Here is a 24563-nt window from a genome sequence, read left to right on the forward strand (position 1 = left end):
GTGGGAGGAGGGGGGGTGAAAAAGGAGAAAAATCAGTGTAGTTGATTGTTGGGAAGAATGTTTCCCGGGGTGTTTATTTGCTGTAACCTACTTTGATACAAGTTTGAATAAAATGAGTTTTTGAAAAAAAAGAATAACAAGTATTTCATGATCGAGTGCTTTTACCATTGAAAATATCCCAAGCAAAAGAGGAAAAATCAGGAAAGGTGACAAGAAACAAGGCTCAGCCAAACAGGCGGGTTTTGAAGAGGAAAAGAGATGAGGTAATTTACAAAAGCAATTTTTGGATTTAATAATACTCTTTATTATTGTCACAAGTAGGCTTACATTAACACTGCAATCAAGTTACTGTGAAAAGCCCCTAGTCGCTACATTCCGGCGCCTGTTCAGGTACACAGAGGGAGAATTCAGAATGTCCAAATTACCTAACAGCACGGAACTTGTGGGAGGAAACCGGAGTGCCCGGAAGAAATCCACGCAGACACGGGGAGAACGTGCAGACTCCGCACAGACAGTGACCCAAGCGGGAATCGAGCCTGGGACCCCGGAGCTGTGAAGCAACAGTGCTAACCACTGTGCTACCGTGCCACCCATCATGTACGCCAAATTAATCATCTAAGGAATCACAGGATTGTTACACCATAGAAGGAGGCCATTTGACCCATCATGTCTGCACCAGCTCTCCAAATGAACAAATCAACATTTCCTGCTTTCTCCCTATAACCCTGCACATTCTTCCTGTGAAGCAACAGTGCTACAGTGCCACCCATAATTTTGGGTCTAGCATTCTGAAGGCAAAGCTGTCAAAGTGTAGGGGGTGCTGAGGGACAGATGCACAAGTAGCTGGAGAGTTGAATGGGGGTGGGACATGGACTGGAGGAGGCTACAGATATAGGGAGGAGACTGTCCACAAAGAGATTTAAGAATGAGAATTCTAAACTGGAGTAATTGAGGACCAGAAACCAATTCAAGCCTGCAAGGATAGAGATATTTGGGGGGGGGGCAGCAGTTGGTGCAGGATTGGATACAATGATGATCTGGGTGTTATGAAGCTGGAATCAGACCACGGTCAAAAGGAGTACTGAGGCTGCAAACAGTCGGATTTGGCCTGACACATTAGGTGAGGAGGTGGATGGAATTGGTAGTCGAGGTACAGAACTTGAGCAGGGGCTGAAGATAATGGCTTTGGTCTCCGTGCGTAACAGGAGAAAATTGCAGCTAATCTAGGACTGGATCTTGGGCAAATACAAAGGCAGCAGAAAGGTCAAAAGGGGCAGGCAAGAGGTTGTACGTAGCAACATGTGAAAGCTGATTCCATGATCACTTAAGAAGAGAGGGCCAAAAAAGATCCTTGAGTACTCCAGAGTGTGGACAAGGAGGTACACCATTTCTGGGGCTGGAATAACCTTGCTCAGCTAGATAAGAGCAGAAACAACCAAGGGCAGCCCCTGAGCTTGACAACAGGAGAGACATTGGATGACGTTGGTGTGGTTGACTTATCAAAGGCTACAGGGAGGATGATCACCACAATTAAAGAGGATGTAATTCACAACTTTCCTCCTAGTTGTTCTGGTACTGTGGCGCGGTAGCACAGTGGTTAGCACTGTTGCGTCACAGCACCAGGGTCCCAGGTTCGATTCCCGCTTGGGTCACTGTCTGTGCAGAGTCTACACGTTCTCCCCGTGTCTGCGTGGGTTTCCTCCGGGTGCTCCAGTTTCCTCCCACAGTCCAAAGATGCGCAGGTTAAGAAGACTGACCATTCTAAATTGCCCTTAGTGTCTAGAAAAATGGTTAGGTGGGGTTACTAGGTTACGGGGACAGGGTGGAGGTGTGGGCTGAGGTAGGGTGCTCGTTCCCTGGGCCGGTGCAGACTCGATGGGCCGAATAGTCTCCTTCTGCATTGTAAATTCTATGATTCTATGATTCTATAATTGAAACCTGACTGAAGAGATTCAAACATGGAGTTATAGGAAAAATCATTGTGGATTTGGGAGGTGACAACATGTTGAAGGTCTTTAGACAGTAAAGGGTGGTTGGAAATTAGGACAAGATACTTAAAAATGCAGGTTCAGAGTTAATTCGATCAGAATAGAAATGACCAAACAGAAATAGGTCATTCAGTCCAACCAGTCTGTGTTGGCATTTATTCTCCACATGACCAATAGTTCAATCCCATAGCGAATATTGGGATGACAATTATCTGACCTGGTCCCATACACTGCCAAACAACAGGATTAATACAATGTGAATCTGTGGAACTCGTTGCCGCAGAACGCTGTGGAGGCCAAATCATTGAGTGTCTTTAAGACAGAGATAGATAGGTTTTTGATCAATAAGGGGACCAGGGGTTATGGGGAGAAGGCAGGAGAATGAGGATGAGAAAAATATCAGCCATGATTGAATGGCGGAGCAGACTGGATGGGCCGAGTGGCCTGATTCTGCTCCTATGTCTTATGGTCTAATGTGGTGACAGGCCTGATTTCATTCCTCCCGACTCATGTTTTGGGGTATTTTCATAATTATATTCTATATGGATCTACAGATCATGTGGTTCCAAAAAACGTACTTGCATAGAGATACTATAAGGAGCTTGAAGGACTCCTTAAGCAAGGAGTCAGGAAAAGTCATTGGCAAATAGGGTTAAGGAAAATCCCAAGGCTTTTTACACGTACATAAAAAGCAAGAGGGTAGCCAGGGAAAGGGTTGGCCCACTGAAGGATAGGCAAGGGAATCTATGTGTGGAGCCAGAGGAAATGGGCGAGGTACTAAATGAATACTTTGCATCAGTATTCACCAAAGAGAAGGAATTGGTAGATGTTGAGTCTAGAGAAGGGTGTGTCGATAGCCAGGGTCACATTGAGATCCAAAAAGACGAGGTGTTGGGCGTCTTAAAAAATATTAAGGTAGATAAGTCCCCAGGGCCTGATGGGATCTACCCCAGAATACTGAAGGAGGCTGGAGAGGAAATTGCTGAGGCCTTGACGGAAATCTTTGGATCCTCACTGTCTTCAGGTGATGTCCCGGAGGACTGGAGAATAGTCAATGTTGTTCCTCTGTTTAAGAAGGGTAGCAAGGATAATCCAGGGAACTAGAGGCCGGTGAGCCTTACTTCAGTGGTAGGGAAATTACTGGAGAGAATTCTTCGAGACAGGATCTACTCCCATTTGGAAGCAAATGGACGTATTAGTGAGAGGCAGCATGGTTTTGTGAAGGGGAGGTCGTGTCTCACTAACTTGAGAGAGTTTTTCGAGGAGGTCACAAAGATGATTGATGCAAGTAGGGCAGTGGATGTTGTCTATATGGACTTCAGTAAGGCCTTTGACAAGGTCCTCATGGTAGACTAGTACAAAAGGTAAAGTCACACGGGATCAGGGGTGAGCTGGCAAGGTGGATACAGAACTGGCTAGGTCATAGAAGGCAGAGAGTAGCAATGGAAGGATGCTTTTCTAATTGGAGGGCTGTGACCAGTGGAATTCCACAGGGATCAGTGCTGGGACCTTTGCTGTTTGTAGTATATATAAATGATTTGGAGGAAAATGTAACTGGTCTGATTAGTAGGTTTGCAGACGACACAAAGGTTGGTGGAATTGCGGATTGCGATGAGGACTGTCAGAGGATACAGCAGGATTTAGATTGTTTGGAGACTTGGGTGGAGAGATGGCAGATGGAGTTTAATCCGGACAAATGTGAGGTAATGCATTTTGGAAGGTCTAATGCAGGTAGGGAATATACAGTGAATGGTAGAACCCTCAAGAGTATTGAAAGTCAGAGAGATCTAGGAGTACAGGTCCACAGGTCACTGAAAGGGGCAACACAGGTGGAGAAGGTAGTCAAGAAGGCATACGGCATGCTTGCCTTCATTGGCCGGGGCATTGAGTATAAGAATTGGCAAGTCATGTTGCAGCTGTATAGAACCTTAGTTAGGCCACACTTGGAGTATAGTGTTCAATTCTGGTCGCCACACTACCAGAAGGATGTGGAGGCTTTAGAGAGGGTGCAGAAGAGATTTACCAGAATGTTGCCTGGTATGGAGGGCATTAGCTATGAGGAGCGGTTGAATAAACTCGGTTTGTTCTCACTGGAACGAAGGAGGTTGAGGGGCGACCTGATAGAGGTCTACAAAATTATGAGGGGCATAGACAGAGTGGATAGTCAGAGGCTTTTCCCTGGGGTAGAGGGGTTAGTTAATTACTAGGGGGCAAAGATTTAAGGTGAGAGGGGCAAGGTTTAGAGTAGATGTACGAGGCAAGTTTTTTTACACAGAGTGTAGTGGGTGCCTGGAACTCGCTACCGGAGGAGGTGGTGGAAGCAGGGACGATAGTGACATTTAAGGGCATCTTGACAAATACATGAATAGGATGGGAATAGAGGGATATGGACCCAGGAAGTGTAGAAGATTGTAGTTTAGTCGGGCAGCATGGTCGGCACGGGCTTTGAGGGCTGAAGGGCCTGTTCCTGTGCTGTACATTTCTTTGTTCTTTGTTCTTTGATGTTGTGGACATTATGGATAAATGACTGGCACTTAGCAGCAATGACCAGTAACACCATGCAGTACCAATACATGTGGGAAACAGGCAATCCATCATTCCCAGTCAGGTGGCTGCGGCTGTTGAGCCAACATAAATGTCCAAGAGTAAGCAGGCAAGATAGTCTGTGAATGAAGATATGAGGCCTTCAGTCCAAATGAGGATCTTTTGTGTATTTCTGGTATGCAATACTTATCATCCTCCAGATTTGTATAAATAATCAATCTGAACCAATGTATTGGTTTAGAAACCTTCCAATGCTACAAAGTCAGTTATAAAACAAACAGGCGTGTAAATTATTTAGTGTCGAAGTACAGTACACCTACCTTTGTCAGGGTCCAGAGGATTTAAAGCACGTCCAAGATCAGCAAACTACAAAATAAAGAAGAAAAATGATTTATTTTGCCTTTAATTCATTGCATTACAAAACTGGAAGAGAATTGGAGAGCAGCTCAAGAAGTTGAGTGTTTGACTAACAGGCTGATGTTTAAGACTGTCCTCTTGCGATTAACCATTTAATGCCATAATGAATACATTTATTACATGTTTCATAAAATCAAGATTTGAATAAAAACACTCTGTTGAATGCATTTGTCATTCCTTATGACTGGCTACATGCACTGATATTTTTTCACAAATTTACAAATGCATTTACTCAGTTTTAAAATGTTATTCTTCACTATTTTTATGTTTAAAATTAAAAAAAATTTTTTTTTTTTTTTTTAGAGTAACCAATTCTTTTTTTTCCAATTAAGGGGCAATTTAGCGTGGCCAATCCACCTACTCTGCACAGCTTTGGGTTGTGGGGATGAGACCCACGCAGACACGGGGAGAATGTGCAAACTCCACACGGACAGTGACCCGGGGCCAGAATCAAGCCCGGGTCCTCGCCACCGTGAAGCAGCACTGCTGACCACTGCACCACCACGCTGCCCTATCCTTCATTATTTTTAGACAAACTAATAATAGTTAATTATTTTTTACATTTGGAAAAGTGAGCAATATTTCAACGATGGCAGCTACAAAGGATTTAACACACATTTACATTAGCCAGAGTTGAGCAGCACAAAGATAAAAATGAACAAGTTCCCAATTAACACATTAATTCATATATAGTAATGAGAACCTGACGGAGGCAGGATGCAACTTACCTCACCCATGACAGCAATGGGTGTTTCTCCCTTTGCCTGAGCCACACGGTGCTCTATCAAATAGTACATGTATTCATCATACAGAAGGCGAATGAGATGAAAGGACCCAAAACTTGCTGCGCTCCTCAAGGTTAAATCCCGAATCACCATTGAACTGAAATACAAAGGACAATTCATTCTGAAGTCCCATTAAATGTCTTATCAAGAAGAGTTTCTCGCTGTACACTTTCTAGAGGTATATATTCATCTTTGAAATCTCCAAGTAGCCCACATCACTATTTGATTTGGAAAGACAAAAGACTATAAAAGTGCTTTTATCGCTGATTTTGACTTGCCACCTACTTAATTATCTGACCATGATAGGAAATTTTCTAGGTAGAGATTGTGATAGAATCCTAGAATTATTATAGCACAAGAGGGGGCCATTCAGCCTGTCGTGTCTGTACGTCCCCTCAAGAGCAACTTGACTAGTTCCACACGCTTTTCCCATAGCCCTGTAATTTTGTATTCTGTTTAGATGCTTATCCAAGTCACTTTTCAAAGCCACGATTAAATCAGCTGCCACCACACTCTCAGGCTATGCATTCCAAATGTAAACGCTCACTCCCTTTAAAAAAAAAGTTCCGTCTCATGTTCATATTGTATGTATTTGTTGTATTTGTATTTTTGCCATTCACCTTGAATTGGTTTCCTCTGGTTCTCAAATGCTAGTCTGCCAATGGGTGTAGTTTCTCTCTACCCATCCTATCCCGGCCCCTATCAAATTTGTTCTCTAAGGAGAACAACTGCAGCATCTCCAATTTATCCTCGTTACTGAAGCTCCTTATCTCTAGAAGCATATCCAAAGTATTTTCTGAACACTCTCTAAAGGCTTCACATCTTTCCTAAAATGTAGTGTCAGAACTGGACAAAATTCATCAGTGGAGGCCAAATCTGTAGTTTATAAAGATTCAGCATAACTTCCTTGCTTTTGAAAAAAATGAAAATCACTTATTGTCACAAGTAGGCTTCAAATTAAGTTACTGTGAAAAGCCCCTAGTCGCTGCATTCCGACACCTGTTCGGGGAGGCTGATACGGGAATTGAACCCGGGCTGCTGGCTTTGTTCAGCTTTACAAGCCAGTTGTTTAGCCCACTGTGCTAAACCAGCCCCTTGTAGTCTATGCCTATTTATGAAGCCCAGGACCCCGTAAGCCTTTAAAAAAAAAAAATGTTTATTAAAGTTTGCATTTTTACACTGTACAAGAGATGGATGAAACGGTTATTATTTACAATTTACACATTGTTCCTTTTCAGCACCCCCCCTCTTCACCCTCCCATTGTTCCACCCCCCCCCACCCTGCTCTCCCCCCCCCCCCCCCCCCGGCCCCCCCTCCTTTCTACTGTCCGGGTCATATCCTAGACCCTTCCCTTCCCCGTACATGGTTTGTTCCGTATGCCTATTTAAACACTTTCTCAACCTAATAAATGAATAAATAATAACTTGTCACAAGTAGGCTTCAGTGAAGTTACTGTGAAAGGCCCCTAGTCTCCACATTCCGGCACCTGTTCGGGGAGGCCGGTACAGGAATTGAAACCACGCTGCTGCCTTGTTCTGCATTACAAGCCGCTACCCTACCACCTGCAGCAATATGTGCACATAGACCCCCAGGTCCTGCCCCCTTTTTAGAATTTTATTTTATAATACTTCTCTTTGTTGTTCTTACCAAAATATATAATTTCACAGTTCGCAGTCATGTGTCTGCCCATTCCACCAGCCTGCCTATGTCCTCTTGAAGACTCCACTATAATAGTTCACGATACTTCAAACTTTGCAACATCTGCAAATTTTTAAATTGTGTCCTACACACCTAAGTCTTGGACATTAATATAGATCAAGAAATCACATACTTGTGTAAAAAATATCATGGCAGACACATCTGTGGAAGCAACTGAGTTCAAAGTGAGGTAACATATTTACTGCCCTGTAAGATACTAATAGAGAGGTAGTCCCTTCTTAAACAACTGAAGAGCATGCTAATAGAAAAAACAATGTTGCTACTGCACAAACCTTTCACTCCAAAAGACATGTATAAATATAAAGGATAGATCCTGGTTAATATTGTGCAAAGTCTTTGACATTTACTCATCAATATTCCCCATATGGAGATGAGGCTGAATTGAATGTCTAAATATGAGAAATAAAATTGCACAGTATAAAATGAACAGTTTTCTTCAAGTGAGAGAAATACATTGATACCATACCTCAATTCAAATATCATTGAATCTCCTTTGCATCAATTAATAATACACTTCTAGCTTTGGAGGACAATACTATAAGACCTACCTATAGAAGGACCACTTGAGCAGGAACTGTTTGGCAGCCTTGGGGAAACTGGGACTCCCATGATATGGCTTAAGGACCTGGGTTACCACACTGTCTAACCATGATGCCCATTGCTCCAGAGAGTTCTGCTGCTGTAAAGTCATCTTAAAATCCTGCTCCAGCCTTTGCACTACACCATCTTCACAACGACACACCCATGAGGCTTGCTCCTGAGAAAATCAATGAGCCATTATTACATGTAAACCCGCACATCAAATGTTAACAGATTGTCAAAAGGCTAGGTATGTCGCCAGGGACCCCTCTCATGGCCATAATGCCATTCTCTAGAGGCTGATTTAGCTCTGCTGATTAGTTTCAACCACATAAACTCATAATCAGCATAACATCAACTGCTGACCAAACCTATGAATGTAAATCTGACACAAGTCACAAGTGATTGTTTGGTTTGATTGATAATATCCTCTCTTTGACTCAGAAGTTTGTACGTTCAAGCTGTGCTCCAGGACTAGCCATGATCTCATCGAATGGCAGAGCAGGCTTGAAGGGCCTGATCCAAACTGGGTCACTGGGCTGGATTCTCCATCCCGCCGCACCGGATTTCTGGTTCAGCACACCGGCGGGATTCTCCGTTTCGCCAGCTGTCAATGGGGTTCCCCATTGTGGGGCAGCCCCACGCCGTCGGAAAACCCCCTGGCTGCCGGCAAAACGGAGCATCCCGACGGCGGAGAATCCAGCCCACTAAGTCCACACAATGGACTGCTTTTCCAATCAGCTGTGAAGTAAAGATGCTCAATGCTGATACTGAAGAAAACTTCTCACAAAATCCAGTGATCTCTGTAGTGCCGAGTTCTTTTATTAATAGTAGTTTGTTTCTGGCACTAAGACAAAAGGATCCTCAAGCATACAGCAGCAGTGGTGACATCAAGCAAGATAAGCAGCCAGTTACATGGAAGTATTCTCACAGACAGAAAACTGGGAAGTAAAAATGTTCACCACTTTTTTTTTTAACACTGGGCAAAATAAATGCTTGGGATGGACACAGGGGATTAAGGTAGAAGGTAAAATACCATAAACTTTGGGGAAATTTTTTAATTAAAAAAAAAAATTGAAATTTCCTTTTACAATAGAGAAATTTTACAATTAAACAAATATAAATTTATTCTTTCAATGCCAGTGAGGCTGTTTAGACTCATGAACTTAGTCCATCCAGCCATTCATTAATTTAGCATGCTGTCAAAAACCCAGTTAAACCTCATTCAACAAATTTTCCAAGGGTTTTGACCAAGAGATTTCAGAGTGGAAAGTTCTTGCCATTTCATAGATTTCCAATTGACTGTGGCTATGCGGACATCCAGCCCGCACCCTCTGTTCTGAAGAAGAATATTTTATCTCACACCAACCTCCAGCTCTCTGCACATAACTGCGCGTATGTGGGCTACAGAGGTTGCTGAGAGTTTCAGAGGAGTAATGACGACAACCAGGCCAATAATCCCTTAACACTGCTTGCTTGAGATCAGCTAACTCAAATGGCCATAGTCGGATCCAGAACTTTCCTCTGGTGCAGCGCTAGTTACCTGAACATTTGCAAAATCTACTCGGTTTAAATCACTCAGCATCTGGTTAATCTGTGCAGTGTTCTGAAGTACAGCACGGGCTGCCTGAGCAAGATGGTTTAAGGATGTGTAACGTCTCAAAGTCTGCGCAAAGGCACTTGCTGCTGCCACCTGCAAGAGTTAGAAATGAACAGCAATGAATACTTAAGGAACATTTTAGAATTTAAAAAAAAAAAATTATTTTTTATTAAGGTTTTTTAACAACACAATTTTTTCCCCCTTACAAACAATCACCCCCCCCCGTAACAAAATAACGCAAATTCTCCCTGAGCAAGATATATACATGGCAAGATGGTATATTTACATAGCTTTATACACTGGCTCTTGGCCGCGCGTACCATTGCCCCCACCCTCCATGTTACCTCCCGCTCGTCCATCCCCTCAAACAGTCTCTCGTTCCCCCCGCCCCACCCCCCCCCCCCCCCCCCCCCCCGGGTTGCTGCTGCTGCTGAACGACCTTCTTCTAACACTCCTCGAGATATTCTAGGAACGGTTGCCACTGCCTGTAGAACCCCTGTGCAGACCCTCTCAAAGCGAACTTAATTCTCTCCAATTTTATGAACCCCGCCATGTCGTTAATCCAGGCCTCCAGGCTAGGGGGCTTCGCCTCCTTCCACAATAGCAAGACCCTTCGCCGGGCTACTAGGGACGCAAAGGCCAGAATTCCGGCCTCTTTCGCCTCCTGCACTCCCATTTTAGAATTTATTAACATGGGCCAATGGTTTGTGAAAAAAAACGATTAAGACAAATTTGTTTTCTGGTTTAGAGGTTTAAAATAAGTTACAGTTGCCTCATTTAAAGAAAAGTAATGAATAAAATGACTTTAAGTGTTACAATTCTAAGAGAACCACACTTTGAATAATACATCCCCTGGAGATCGTGAAGCAATGTATGATACAGCAAAAGGGAAGTGAAGCTCAGGATCAGTATCAAATTTGACACCTCTAGGTCAAAAGGGACCATTTGAGATGATGGAGTGAATGCATGCTACGCTCTGAAATATAAACACGTAAAACATGTTCAAGCTGTATTTGTAATAACATATTTTTATGGATTATAACCACATCCTTCAACTGGTCTGGTTTTGTAGGTCAATTACAAAGCTTTTCCATAATGTCCTGATGGAATTTTAAATGTTCCTGGTACTATTCCAGCTTTCCCTTTAGTCACAGGGGCCATAAGGAAGAAACTTTATGGTGAATTAGATTCTCAGAGTTCTGAATTTCGAAATGTAACCAGTCTGACTGACTCCTCAGGCTTTCCATAGTCATGTGACCATGCCTCTGGAGGCAGACATCTTAAGGTCAATTCAATAAAAGCCCCTCACAGAAACACACCACAGAAGTACCGCTGTCCTAACACTTGTAACATGGTGTCGAAGAGTGGCAAAAAAATTGTTTTTTTTGAGCCCTGCAAAAGGAGCACAGAAAACAATGCGAACCCACAAACACTGAAAGATTCAAAATCTGCAATAAAGCTGCTGAAAAGAAAGGAAAACTCTGCAAGGTTGCAAGTGAGACAGCTCAGAAATGCATGCAGTAAAGTGCAAATTTGCAAAAAACTGCTAGAAAACAAGGGCAAAAGAAAAGCACCCAGGGGCTGCAATACCAGCTGATGAAAAAAGATCAAAAGAAAGGTACACCACAGGCTGTCGGTGTAGTTACTGTCCGCAGAGAAAAAGGAAACATAAATAAAGACTGCAAGTAAATTACCGAGTGAATAAAATGGCTGGAGTAAATTTTCCAATCCCATCTCCAGTTACACTGGATGCTGATGCTTGGCAAACCTGGCAGTTTTACCATTTACAATGGCAAAACTATGAGATTGTAACAGACTTAAATAATAAGGCTGAACCAATAAGAGTCATCACTCTGTTAATGCTACCGGGTATTATAGCCGAGCTAGAGCCAGAAGAATTGCTGGTGGACTGATGCCTCCAGACCTGCCTGAGTTTATCGTTCCTGAGTTTTGGTGGGAAGATAGAAATGAAGCAGGGCCTCCAGAAGAGGTACCATGATCACCAAAGGTGTGGCAAAGATTTTAAACCAGGGGATGCTGTTCATGTTCGAAATTTCAGGGATGGCGCCCAATGGTCGCAGGGACTATAGTGGAGAAAACGGGCCAGTTTCCTACATTATTAGGATTAGAGAGCTGACTGTGCGAAAGCACGTGGACTACCTCACGGTCAGGGAACCCGCCCCAGAGGAAGCTAAGTTGAATGAATCAGTGCTTCGACCATCCTGTCTGCCATCCTTTAGTCAGGAAGCAATTCCCAACAGGGACCAATGTCCTGGCCAGCCCAGGACCTATGCCCGAGCCTGAGACCTATGACTTGGCCTCGGATATGGACACAGAATCCTCAGTACTCTCAGAGGACGTTGTAATCAGAGATAGCCACCCCACAGTGCCCCTTTGGCGTTCCACACGAAAAAAGCACCCCCCAACCCAGCCCCACAGCTTGTGGAAACACAGTCATGGGCAAAACGGCGAAGGAGACCCCCTCAACAATCCATAGCTTTGCACCCTTTGGACACGAGGCATTGGGGATTGTGGAGAGGGGAGAGGGATATAACCTTCACAAGACCCACGGGGACACCTCAATTTATCTCCCTTTGGGACTTGTGAAATTTGTACTCCCCCGCTAGTAGGTGGAGGCTCGCCCAGCTGGGGCTAATAAATATGCCCTATAAAAGCCGGCCTGGACTGGGACCGGCAGTTACAGTAGTCCCAACTGGGACCTTTGAGCTGTAAGCCACGGTGTGGCCTATACTTTATGTTGACTTATCAGATGCTGTTTAATCTAACTTCTCTGGCTTCCTGAGCTTTTATACTTCCCTAACATTTTTGTTTTAAGACCCTCCTGAAAACACACCTCTTTGACAAAGCTTCTCGTTACTCCTCCTAATATTTCCTATTTTGGCTTAACATCCATCTTTGCCTGAAGATACCTTTGTAAAGTGCCCTGGGATGCTTTTCTAGGATAAAGACACTATATAAATGCCAGCTATTGGTGTAGTTTAAATATTCATGTTCTTGGACAGAGTAATATTTGCCTCATGTCAACCATTTTTTCCCCTGATATTTCAGGCTGTGCTTCAGATTTTCAAGTTTGCCATTTAGGTGCAAGTGATGTGACTCCACCCTGCATGACAATATTTATTTGATAAGGCTGACCAAATGACTTTGGTTATCCTTATATTTGTCTGTCCTCAGATTACACTTCGAACTTAGAAACCCATCTTACCTTCACACGAACCATTTCTTCAGGAACGTTCATCATAGCATTGGTTAGCCAGCTTTCCAAACTTTTTGCAAAATTCCGAATTGCTTGTGTCAAGGCACCTGGAAGGGGATTAACTGCAGTCAATAGCTGTGGAAAATAATCATTAACAGTGCACTCAGGCTAGCAAACATACATCTACAAAGTTGTTCTCGTCATAATTCGAAATAACCGATTAACTATTTAACTTTCCTGGGTATACTCACTTGGGATAGGCCGCAAGACATCTGGGATAAGGATCTCCACCAGGCCTTGGTAAAGCATGTTATCACAGTATTTCGTCCACTTCAGGGAAGGCTCATACTTACAGAGAACAACCAGGCATGACTTAGGGAGGCGTTTCTCAGCTTCATCATGACTGCAAAAAATAAACAACATTGAGTTTGACAATACTTTGGGACATTGTCAGTGATTCTACATTTTTTTAGTTCTCCGTTTCATTCCTGGAGAAGGTCCTGACAAAATACCAAACAAGTGTTCCAAAATTCTAACATCAGGTGCCGTTCCATTGGAATTAGGGCTCTGGTTTATATTATTCCTCGAGGCCAATGCAACGCCCACACCCCACCTTATCTGCAGCTCACTTCAGTCTCTTTCCTACACTCACTTTTGGCATTCCTTTCTTCCTAAAAGATGCTTTGTGAATCACTCACACTGATAATCCTGAGCCATCACTGGACTGGGAAGTGTTGTATCGCCAAAATGTCTTCCACAATGTTTCGACCAGAGTAAACTGAAGATTCACCATCACATCCAGGATTGCCTTTCGAGACAGAATGAAGACATTTGAAGAGGTTATTGCTATTTTAATGGTAATTCAGGTTACAATGCCATTAATAAATGTAAAAGAAATACGAATTAAGAATGCATTCATTCCAGGAAATCCACTGATCAATTTCAATATCAATGAAACACATTATCAATTCCGCAGAAAGTAAGACTTGATTAGATTAAAGATTTACTGTAAAGATTGAGAAGGACATAAGAAAGACAAGGACCAAATTAATAAATTGGAAAAGAAAACTAATTTTAATGAGATGAGAATGGAACTGGAGAAAATAAATGGAACATTTTACGAACAAAAAAAACAAAGTAGCAGTGGGAGATATTTAAAAGGGATCAATAGAATTCAAGAGAAACATATTCATTAAAATGCAAGAAAAGCAAATCAGCCAGTTATGACACACCATGGACGAATAATTAAATAAAGAATAAATTGCAACTAAATACAGTGGCAACATTGGCTGAAATTTAATGCGGACAATGGGGTCTCACCCAGTGTTGAAGAACTGGTGGGAGACCCACATTGCTTTTCTCTGGGAGATCCAACACAGCATTCCGATCAGGCACATAACTGGGCAGCATCGGGTCTCCCATTTATTAAGTCCTCAATAGGGTATAAATCCATCCGAGAGAGCTGCTGGGCGATCAATCAGAAGCCAGCAGTTCAACAGTTCTGGCAGTGCCATCAGGAGCGGTCACCACAACCAGTACCACAGTGTGGCTTTCACCAGGAATTGACAATGGATCCCTCGAGGGAGGTGCAATTAGGGGGGATGGTTGTGGTGAGAGGATCACCGCGTGAGGAAGGGTGGAGTGGGGACATCGCAACAAGGTTTGCTGTGAAGCCTCCCCAAGGTGCCATGTTCCATCCGTCACATGAGGTCTTTAAGTAGTCACTTAAGGACTTCAATTGGCCTCGGGGAGGGATGACTGCCCCCAAGTCATCACGCCACGTACATGATGGGAGGGTGGGAGGTATGTGGAAGGGTGGCAGGATTTCCACTCTCCCACCCGATACCCACGTTTCCTCCAAAGGTGCCCGGTTTTGGGCAGGAGAGAAATAAATTAAATTCCATCCATTGTGGACTTGGACAAAAAGCTGAGGATGAATACTAGTTCTACAAAGAAGTTAGGACTAAGGTCAAAAATAAATAGGAAGGTAAAGTGAAACTTCAAAGTTAAATGATCAAGAATATATATATATATAAAGATAAAGCATTCTGCAGACACAAACAATGAACGAAAACCATAATGGCAGAAATATTAAATAACGCCTTGGTATTCACTAGAGAGACTAACATAGTGCATGTGATAATAGAAGAAGATTCAAAACAATATCAATACTATTAAGAAAAGGGAAAAGTGCTGGAGGACTGGTGGGTGGCTAGTGTGATTCCTTTTTTTTTATAAAGGGGAGAGAGATAGAAAAAAATCCAGGGAGCTTAACATCAAGGAAAGATAATAGGATCTGTACTCAAAGATAAAATAGAAAATCATCTCGAAGCCAAAAATATAATTGCTTCAAAAAAGGTCATCCATGTCCAATCTTGCTGAATTATTTGAAGTAGCAGAAAGGATAGATATAGATAATGCAGTAGGCATATTGTATTTAGATTTTTTTCTCGCAGCGAGTATGTTGGGGGACATTTTCTGATAGTGGACTATGATATAAATTATTGGAGGCTCTGTAACTACATTTGTGCTCCTATATTACTTTTGAATAGTTCTGATGAGCCAAAAGGTACTCATTGGCTTAGATGCCTGTTTAGAAGAGGCAATTTGTAGAAATAGATAGTGTATACACACTGCTTGTTAATATCAGAAAGGACACAAAATGGCTGTTAGCTATTAAAGCAATACTAAAGACACAAAATGGCCAAACTAGCCACTTTCCTGAACAATAAGTTACAAACTGTGTAAACAACCTCGTGAGAACCAAGCGTGGGTACTTATAGGGAGTATGTCAACAGCTGCTGATAACAGCTTCACAGAACAAGGAATGCAATGAATCCATAATAGATCAAGGTCCCCAGCTGTAGACAGGACATATCCTTGTGTTAGTTTTGAATGACTTCTGTATGAAGTTAGGGGCGGGTAAGACAACACCCACTTTAACCATATATGTGATAATTGGGATGCTAAGAAAATTGATTGACTGCATGTAATGAATTGTGACGCGAATATAGTTGATTGATTGTATGTAAATGAGAATACAACTAATTCCGTCCCTTGAATCTGTATATTAACCCGTGTGAGCCTTAGCTCAAGTGAGAAAGCGTGCTGTCCAGAAGGCTGCGGAGCCTCAGGCCTTTCTCCCAGAATTCTGATATAATAAACTGCTTCTTTACTCATCCTCAGGCCTTCATGTGAATATTTTCACCTCTAACAGAGTGGTTAAGGTCTGGAATGCATTGCCCCAGAGTGTGGTGAAGAGGCATGTTTAATCAAGGCATTCTAAAAGGGCATTAAGACTGTAATCTGAAAAGGTGCAGGGTTATGGGGTGAAAGCAGCATTATGGTGAATTGTTCATTTGGAGAGCTGGTGCAGACATGATGGGTCAACTGGCCTCCTACTATGGTGTAACAATCCTGTGATTCCTTGAATGCTTAATTTGGCATACATTATGGGAGGCACGGTAGCACAGTGGTTAGCATTGTTGCTTCACAGCTCCAGGGTCCCAGGTTCGATTCCTGGCTTGAGTCACTGTCTGTGGGGAGTCTGCACATTCTCCCCGGATGCTCCGGTTTCCTTCCACAGTCCAAAAGATGCGCAGGTTAGGTGGATTGGCCACGCTAAATTGCCCTTAGTGTCCAAAAAAGGATAGGTGGGGTTACTGGGATGGGGTGGAGTTGTGGGCTTGGGTGGCGCACTCTTTCCAAGGGCCGGAGCAGACTTGATGGGCCGAATGGCCTCCTTCTGCACTGTGGATTCTATGATGCTCATCACACAGACTGCATTTTCCTGAACGGTATTGGGATTTTCACGTGTTGTTGAAACTGCACTTATCTAGGCAAGTGGAAAATGTTGCATCACACTTGGGAGGTTAACTTGGCAGTGGAAAATTTCTGGGATGTCAGGAGGTGAGCCACACCACAGAATACCCAGCCTCTAACCGGCTCTTACGGCAATATTTACGTGGCTGGTTTAGAATGTTTACTGAAAGATGAAATAGAAAATCATCTAGAAACCAAAAGTATAATTGTTTCAAAAAGGAAGGTCTTCCTTGACCAATAAGAACATAAGAACTAGGAGCAGGAGTAGGCCATCTGGCCCCTCGAGCCTGCTCCGCCATTCAATGAGATCATGGCTGATCTTTTGTGGACTCAGCTCCACTTTCCGGCCCGAACACCATAACCCTTAATCCCTTTATTCTTCAAAAAACTATCTTTATCTTAAAAACATTTAATGAAGGAGCCTCTACTGCTTTACTAGGCAAGGAATTCCATAGATCCACAACCCTTTGGGTGAAGAAGTTCCTCCTAAACTCAGTCCTAAATCTACTTCCCCTTATTTTGAGGCTATGCCCCCTAGTTCTGCTTTCACCCGCCAGTGGAAACAACCTGCCCGCATCCATCCTATCGATTCCCTTCATAATCTTATATGTTTCTATAAGATCCCCCCTCATCCTTCTAAATTCCAACGAGTACAGTCCCAGTCTACTCAACGTCTCCACGTAATCCAACCCCTTCAGCTCTGGGATTAACCTAGTGAATCTCCTCTGCACACCCTCCAGTGCCAGTACGTCCTTTCTCAAGTAATGAGACCAAAACTGAACACAATACTCCAGGTGTGGCCTCACTAACACCTTATACAATTGCAGCATAACCTCCCTAGTCTTAAACTCCATCCCTCTAGCAATGAAGGACAAAATTCCATTTGCCTTCTTAATCACCTGTTGCACCTGAAAACCAACTTTCTGCGACTCATGCACGAGCACACCCAGGTCTCTCTGCACAGCAGCATGTTTTAATATTTTATCATTTAAATAATAATCCCTTTTGCCGTTATTCTTACCAAAATGGATAACCTCACATTTGTCAACATTGTATTCCATCTTGTTAAATTATTTGAAGTAACAGAAAGGAGAGATAAAGTTTTTTCCAGTCAATGGTGACCCCCATGATATTGATGGTGGGGGCAATCAAGGATGGTAATACCATTGAATTCTGACTCTCTCTTATTGGAAACAGTCATTTTCTGGCACTTACGTTGTTAGGAACATTTTTTCCCCATATCAGTTGGAGCCTGAATGTTGTCCCGCCTTGCTGCTGGCAGCCACAAACTAATTCATTATCTGCAGAATTGCAAACTCCTGGAACGTCAGCAAACATCCCCACTTCTGACTTTTGATGGTTGTAAGGTAATCGATTAAGCTACCGTAAACTGCGAGGGCATTGCCTGAAGAACTCCAACAACTATCTTCATTTGTGCAGGCATGACTTCAGTCAGTGAAGTTTTCTCCCTGAACTCCAATACTTCATTTTTATGAGGATTCTTTGGTGTCACACTCAGTCAAAATGCTGCCTTGACGTCAAGGTCAGTCACTCTCACCTTTGGAATTATTTTGTCAATGTTTGGACTGAGGTTGGAATGTCTGTAGCTGCGTGTTCCTGGCGAACCCAAATGCAGCATTGTGAGCAAGATATTGGTCGGTCAATGATACCTTCCATCACTTTGCTGATTATTGAGTGTAGATTGATTGGCGAGATTAGATTAGTCCCGCTTTTTGTAGACAGGAGGTCCCTAGGCAATGTTATGCTTTGATGTGTAGGTGTCAGTGTTGCGGGTATGCTGGAACAATCTGGCTAGAGGTGTGGCTACTTCTGGAGCACAAGTCTTCAGCATTACAATCTTGATGCTGTCGGGTCCCATTATCCTTGTGCTAGGATTGTATTTCTAAGAGTCCTTGCTGTTTATTTCCTTTGTTTCCATTTCTTTACATCGGGGACCTAGAAGTAGAATGTGCTTTTAAGCAGAAGATCCAAAGTTGAAACAGCCTGCTTGCCAGGACGTTGTGTTCCCAGGCTTTGTATTTTGGAAAGGAGAAGCCAGATGCTTCTGCACCGAGCGGATTTTAGGAACCAGCTTTGGGGGGAGTTGGCTCAATTCGTTCACCAGTAGGTTGGCCAGGGACAGTGTTCTGCCTGACAAAGGTTGGTTCTTGCATGATGCTTTCTGAGAGAACTGAGCAGAAATGTTTAAACCTTTGAAGTGAAAGGAATTCTCTCTCTTTGGTTTGCTGAAGTGAAAGAATTGCTCTATTGTCCCAAAAGCAGTGAGTACCTAGCACACCTTTTGCTATAAACCTGAAATGATGCTGAGTCTGCAGAGAAAGTAGACAACCTTGCCAGAGAAAACCATCTCAAGTCTAGAGGGAAGAAGTACCAAAACGAAAGGCTGAACTTCAGAAAGACATTGACTGGAAGTCAAACCAGTGCATTAAAATCGTTATCCTTCGTTTTATTTATATTTTCTTTCCCTTTCCACCATCCTTTCCCCTCTGTGTTGTCTGTATGTGTATGTGTGTGCGCGCGTGTTTTTGTGTGTACGTGTTTTTGTATGTGTGTGTGTGCGTGTATGTATGTGTAGATGGTGGCTCAAGTTAGGAAGTGGGTGCAGTTGGGAAAGGGGTAGTAGATAGTCAGTTTTATTTTCTTTTTAAAGGTAAGTTTATTAAAGTTTTACATAATAATCAACACAAACGAGAACACAAGAAACACAAGCAAATATAAAAGCTTTTCAAAAACCCAACACATAAATACTGGAACTAAACTAAATCCCTAACAGCTGACAGTGTCTAAATCCTTAAAAAAGGAAATAAATGGTTGCTATCTTAGGTAGAACCTCTCCGCTGACCCCTGAAAGTAAATTTGATTTTCTCCAAGTGTAGGAATGCCATTAAGTCATCCAACCAGGTAAAAGCACTGGGTGGAGCGGGAGACCTCCAAGCAATATCTGTCTCCGGGCTATCAGCGAGGCAAAGGCAGCAACATTCACCTCTACCCAGACCGAATCACCGGCGACTGAGACACCTCAAATATGGCTACCAGTGGACTTAGGTCTCAATCCAATTGCAGTATCTCTGACATGGTGCTAAAGAAGCCCAGAAGCCTACGAATTTGGGGCAGGATCAGAACAGATGCAGGAGGCTAGCCGGGCCAAGAGAACTGCAATCACACCTATCCTCAACATGTGGGAAAAGCCCACTCATCCTTGCCCTAGTCAAGTACGTCCTGTGTAACACCTTAAATTGATCTAGCCTCAATCTGGTGCATGGGAATATGGAATTGGCCTTGTGAAGAGCCTCCCTCCAAACCTCACCCGTGATAGAGGACCCAATTCACTTTCCCATTTCCTCCTCACCCCGTTTAATGGGGCGGGGTCCGATGAGAAAATATGGTCACTTATGTCCTAAATAGACCCCTTGTTAGGTGGAACCAAGAAAAAAATCCTCTTCGGCAAGAAGGTGGTGCCAAAGGAAGGAAAAGCCGTGTGAGAGAAATTATGAATTGAAAATAGTGAAAAAGGCTGGAGTTGGGCAGCTGAAATTCGTTAACCAACTCCCTAAAACTGGCAAATCACCCCTCCACGAACAGGTCCCAAAATGCTCTGGACCCTTTACTTTCCAAGATTTAAATGTTGGATCCAAATCAGAAGGTAGAAAAAGGTGATTGTTACAAACAGGGGCTAGCGAAGACAGGGAAAGGAACTTAAAGCGATGTCAAAACTGTTCCAAATCCGAAGAGAGTAGACCACCACTGGGTTTGAGGAAAATCTAGCAGGAGAAGAGGGCAAAGTTGCAGTGACTAGAATCAGGATCACTGTCCACAACAAAATGTTTTGCATGTTAGCAGCTCAGTCATAAAACAATAAATTGGAGAAGGCCAGGCTCCCCGTCTGTCTATCCCTCTGGAGTAGAACGCTACGGATTCTGGCATTTGTACCTGCCCAAATAAAAGCAGATATCAATTTATTGACTTTAATAAAAAAAGATTTGGGCAGAAAAATGGGAAGACAGTGAAAGAAAAAGAAAAACCTCGGGACATGGTCTCTTTGTTTGAATTCTACCCGCCAAGGATAGAAGGAGGTTGTTCCACCTCTGTAAGTCAGTTTTAACGCTATTAACCTGGCTCGAGTAATTCAACTTATGAAGAGAGGCCCAGTTGTGGGCCACCCGGATCCCCAGATAACAAAAGTTCATCTTAGAGAGGCGGAAAGGTAACGTCTCCAATTGGACTCGCTTTCCAGGGGGGTTAACCGGAAAACATTCACTCTTGACCAGATTCAATTTATACACAGAAAAGGAGCCAAAGGTGTTAAACTCCATTAAACCGTCGATGGAGGGAATTGGGTCTGTAATATATACAATGTTACTAAATGAAAGTTTAACTTTTGTGCTTGGTTTTAAAACATGAGATTTTATTTTGATGTGTCAGGAATTATAATACCTCACAGTGCTCCCGATAGAGTAGTTGGAAAGCCTTGACGTGTTCCATAGTGATACCATCTGGCAATGTTTTTCCCTGCAAGTCTATTTCAACAAATTCTGGTAGAGCCCGAGAAGCATCTGTAATATATTGTACAACATAGAATGCAATCACAAGTTAGTATTCTTAAGGTAATTCTTAATAAAGGTATCAAGCACTGAAAAGTGAATCTGCCGCAGTCTTGATCAATGGTCAGGTTACTTATGTTGGTGAGAGCACTTGAGATATCAGGTTTGAGTTTGAAAGTTACTCAACAATGGAATCCGTAAACTTAAAATGAACAAAACTTTGCAGTTGTTCTCAGACCATCATTATCAAATAACTAGACAACACCAACACCAGACCCATTCGCGTATTGCCCTCTGTAATTGTTTCCCTAAATGTATATCTACCTCCCCAGTTTCCCCCCCTCCCACAAACAGATGCCTACTTATGTGTTGTAAATAATATTGCCAATTGTACAGAGTTGCTGCTGTTGAGCTGGTGCATAATACCTTTCCAATTATTTTATTTTATTTTTTATTTTTTAAAATTTTTTTTGTGGTATGTTTGCGTGTGCCCTTCTCTTCTTTATATACATCTTATTCTGTGTACATAACGGTTAATATACTTTGTTCAAAAACCCAATAAAAACATTTATTTAAAAAATAATTATGAAATAACTAGGAGACAGGGAGAATTGCTACTAATTGTCAATCAGTTGTGTTTGTTTGGTCAGTTAAAGAAAACCCATGGTGATGGGCCTGGAAGTGAAAACCACTACACTCCTGACAGGCAGTCTTTTAGGCTGGACAAGGTGTAAGATTGGCATATTTGTTTTAAAAACGATTAAAGTTCCATCAAAACCACAAATTTGTGCTTTGTAATAGTGTTGTCCATAATATTTACACCTGGATAATTGATACTTTGCTTACCAGATGGGTAAAGCTGTTAAGAAAACACAAGATTTTATTCAGGATCAAAAATAACAATCAAGGCATCTTAAAGTAATCACTCAGTCGATTATCCTTGATGTTTCAACACAAAATATGGCAGTCTGCATTTTCTCCAGATCATTAGCCCAGCAACACCGTTTTCTGTATTGCTTGTTCATCTAGATTTTTCACCTCAAACTGTTCCTCCCAATGGGAGTACAAATGATGCCCATCATTAATTCATAGGCAATAAGAGATGATTTTCAATAATGTATGTATTTTACAAAAGTTTAGCATGGTCATAACAGCCACTTCACCCAGATTTTCCTCAGTAATTTATTCATGTGCAGGGTCATTAGCTTCTGTTAGGATGAAATGTATATTTAATAATGAAATAAATGATCTGCTGCAACAGTGGCAAAATATCTGGAGGAACCAGGGAAATTAAAATAATGTCTGCTTTGTTCATTTTACTAATGAAGTGAAGAGGGATTCAATAGTCAATATATGTTATCTGCATTTGCTGCGGAGGAATTATCAGGTTAGTGAAACCGTTTTGGTAACTTACCCAAGAATTGCTGGTACTGCTGTACCTGCGCGCTGATATCTGACAGGCCACCACCCTGCTGTTGCCCAACTCCCATACCATTTGTCATCCCCTCCACCTTCTGGATTGGCTTGAGTCTGTAGCATGAAGGAGAAAACGGACTGAAATACAGTCCATTCCTTAATGGTCAAAGTAGCATTTTCCAAAAGCAAAAATGAAATAAAGAATAAAACTTACTTTTTCATTGTTGCCATTTGATTCGAGAATTGCTATACGGGAATAATTAATGCTCTGAAAGGGACATTCAATCATATGTGCTCTCCTAAACACTGGCATTGATGCAACAGTAATTTGGAAGACAATTGACAAACAACCTCATAGTACCACCTGGGAAATTTACAACAAAACATTCCGCTTATATTAGCAGGTTCACAGTTTTTTGACTACAATAGCAGTGGGAAGCAAATTATGGGAAGCAAATTGCAGGATACCATGATGCTCAACACGCTACTGACATAGCAAGTTAATCAAGAAATTAGAATTCTCCATTCAGGATCGGCAAAATGTGACCAGTGATGTTCCCCAAGGGACCTCATCTTTCCACCATAATTAGATTTGATTGACTTGGATGAAGGAATAAAGAGTTGTATATCCAAGTTAGAAGGCATAGTAATTTGTATGAGGGGGAGCAGGAAGTGACAAAGGGACACAGACAAAGTGAGTGAGTGCATGAAACTATAACAGCTGGTGTGCAATGTGGTCAAATACGAGGACATCCACTTTGGATTTTAGAAAGGCAAATCAGAATATTTTCTTAATGGTGAGAAACTACTAGCTGCAAAAGAGTAGCGGGAGTCCATGTGCAGAAAATCACCAACCATTGCAGATAGGTTAAACAAAGTAATCAAAAGGAAAGCCAAATTGAATGTTAGTCTTGATCTCAAGCTGGCTATAATTCACAGCTATACAGAGCTTGGGTCAGATCCCGGTTCACATTGCCATTGGAAGAGATATAGCAAAAGATGCACCAGAATCTATCAAATTATATGATTAATTATGAGGATAAGTTTACAAACTTAGCTTGCATTCCTTTGCTTTTAGAAGGTTGAGGTGTGATCCAAACAAGATTGTTTGAATGATAAAGGGGTTTGTTGTGGAAGGCAAAAAATAAGCTTTTCCTCTGCTTGCAGAATCCAGAAAATGGGAGCATAATATTAAATTCAGAGCTGGTGGGAAACCAGAAAGCAACTCTTCACACCAAAGATAGTAGAAATCTGGAATTAATTCTCTAAAAAGGCTGTGAAAGCTCAAACCTGATTGACAGAGCTTTGTTAGTTAAACATATCAAGACACACCAAGCACAGGTAGGTAAATGGAGTGAGGTATAGATCAGTTATCATCTGTTTAAACAGATTCGAGGTTCTGAATGGTTCCTACGCAGGATTTGTCAAATAGCCTGGTAAGTAGGAAATATCATGCAGCATTTATTAAGAAAAACAGTTCCTTGAGGAGTAAAACTGAGGTTAAGCAATTTGCTCTTAACTGAGTAACTTCCAGTCTTGCTTAATGTCCTTTTTGCTGTATTTAACAACAGTCACCTGAAGCAAATACAAAGTGCAGCTAGTGGAAGCCGATGGGTTAGTTGACTCTGGAATAAGGCATTTGGACAGTCCCATGAGTGTTTCCTTTCAATGACAGAGAGTTACTAAAAATCATTTCAGCGAAACATCAGGGACTGGATTCTCCGTTCCTGACGCCAACGGAGGATCCGCACTGTGAAACACCTGCAGAACGCACGAAAAACAGTGGGGGAATAGCCGGGTCCCTGACGGACGCACACAAAGCTGACAAGCTGCAGCCGCCCGTATGCCTAACCCCCCCCACACATGCACAGATCGGGCCCGAAAAGATGGCGCTGGTTGTGCTGGACCACGTA

The 24563-nt window shown here is 42.4% G+C and overlaps 1 protein-coding gene across 10 annotated transcripts in view; it reads right to left on the reverse strand.

The window, feature by feature from the left end:
* Positions 1-24563, reverse strand: part of rfx1a (regulatory factor X, 1a (influences HLA class II expression)) — a 182580-nt gene that overhangs the window by 15481 nt on the left and 142536 nt on the right. For 8 of the 10 annotated variants that reach the window (XM_072491095.1, XM_072491092.1, XM_072491094.1 and 5 more), the window contains 9 exons: positions 22649-22788; positions 21128-21246; positions 13549-13658; positions 13102-13253; positions 12860-12957; positions 9577-9726; positions 8003-8211; positions 5678-5831; positions 4853-4898 (listed from right to left, as the gene is read on the reverse strand). In XM_072491095.1, coding sequence (XP_072347196.1) covers positions 4853-4898; positions 5678-5831; positions 8003-8211; positions 9577-9726; positions 12860-12957; positions 13102-13253; positions 13549-13658; positions 21128-21246; positions 22649-22788 — 1178 coding nt within the window. The remainder of the gene's footprint in view (positions 1-4852; positions 4899-5677; positions 5832-8002; positions 8212-9576; positions 9727-12859; positions 12958-13101; positions 13254-13548; positions 13659-21127; positions 21247-22648; positions 22789-24563) is intronic. The other 2 variants (XM_072491099.1, XM_072491093.1) reach the window with 1 other exon arrangement.

Source organism: Scyliorhinus torazame, chromosome 27, assembly GCF_047496885.1.
Source record: "Scyliorhinus torazame isolate Kashiwa2021f chromosome 27, sScyTor2.1, whole genome shotgun sequence".
In the NCBI taxonomy this organism is placed as follows: Eukaryota; Metazoa; Chordata; class Chondrichthyes; order Carcharhiniformes; family Scyliorhinidae; genus Scyliorhinus; species Scyliorhinus torazame.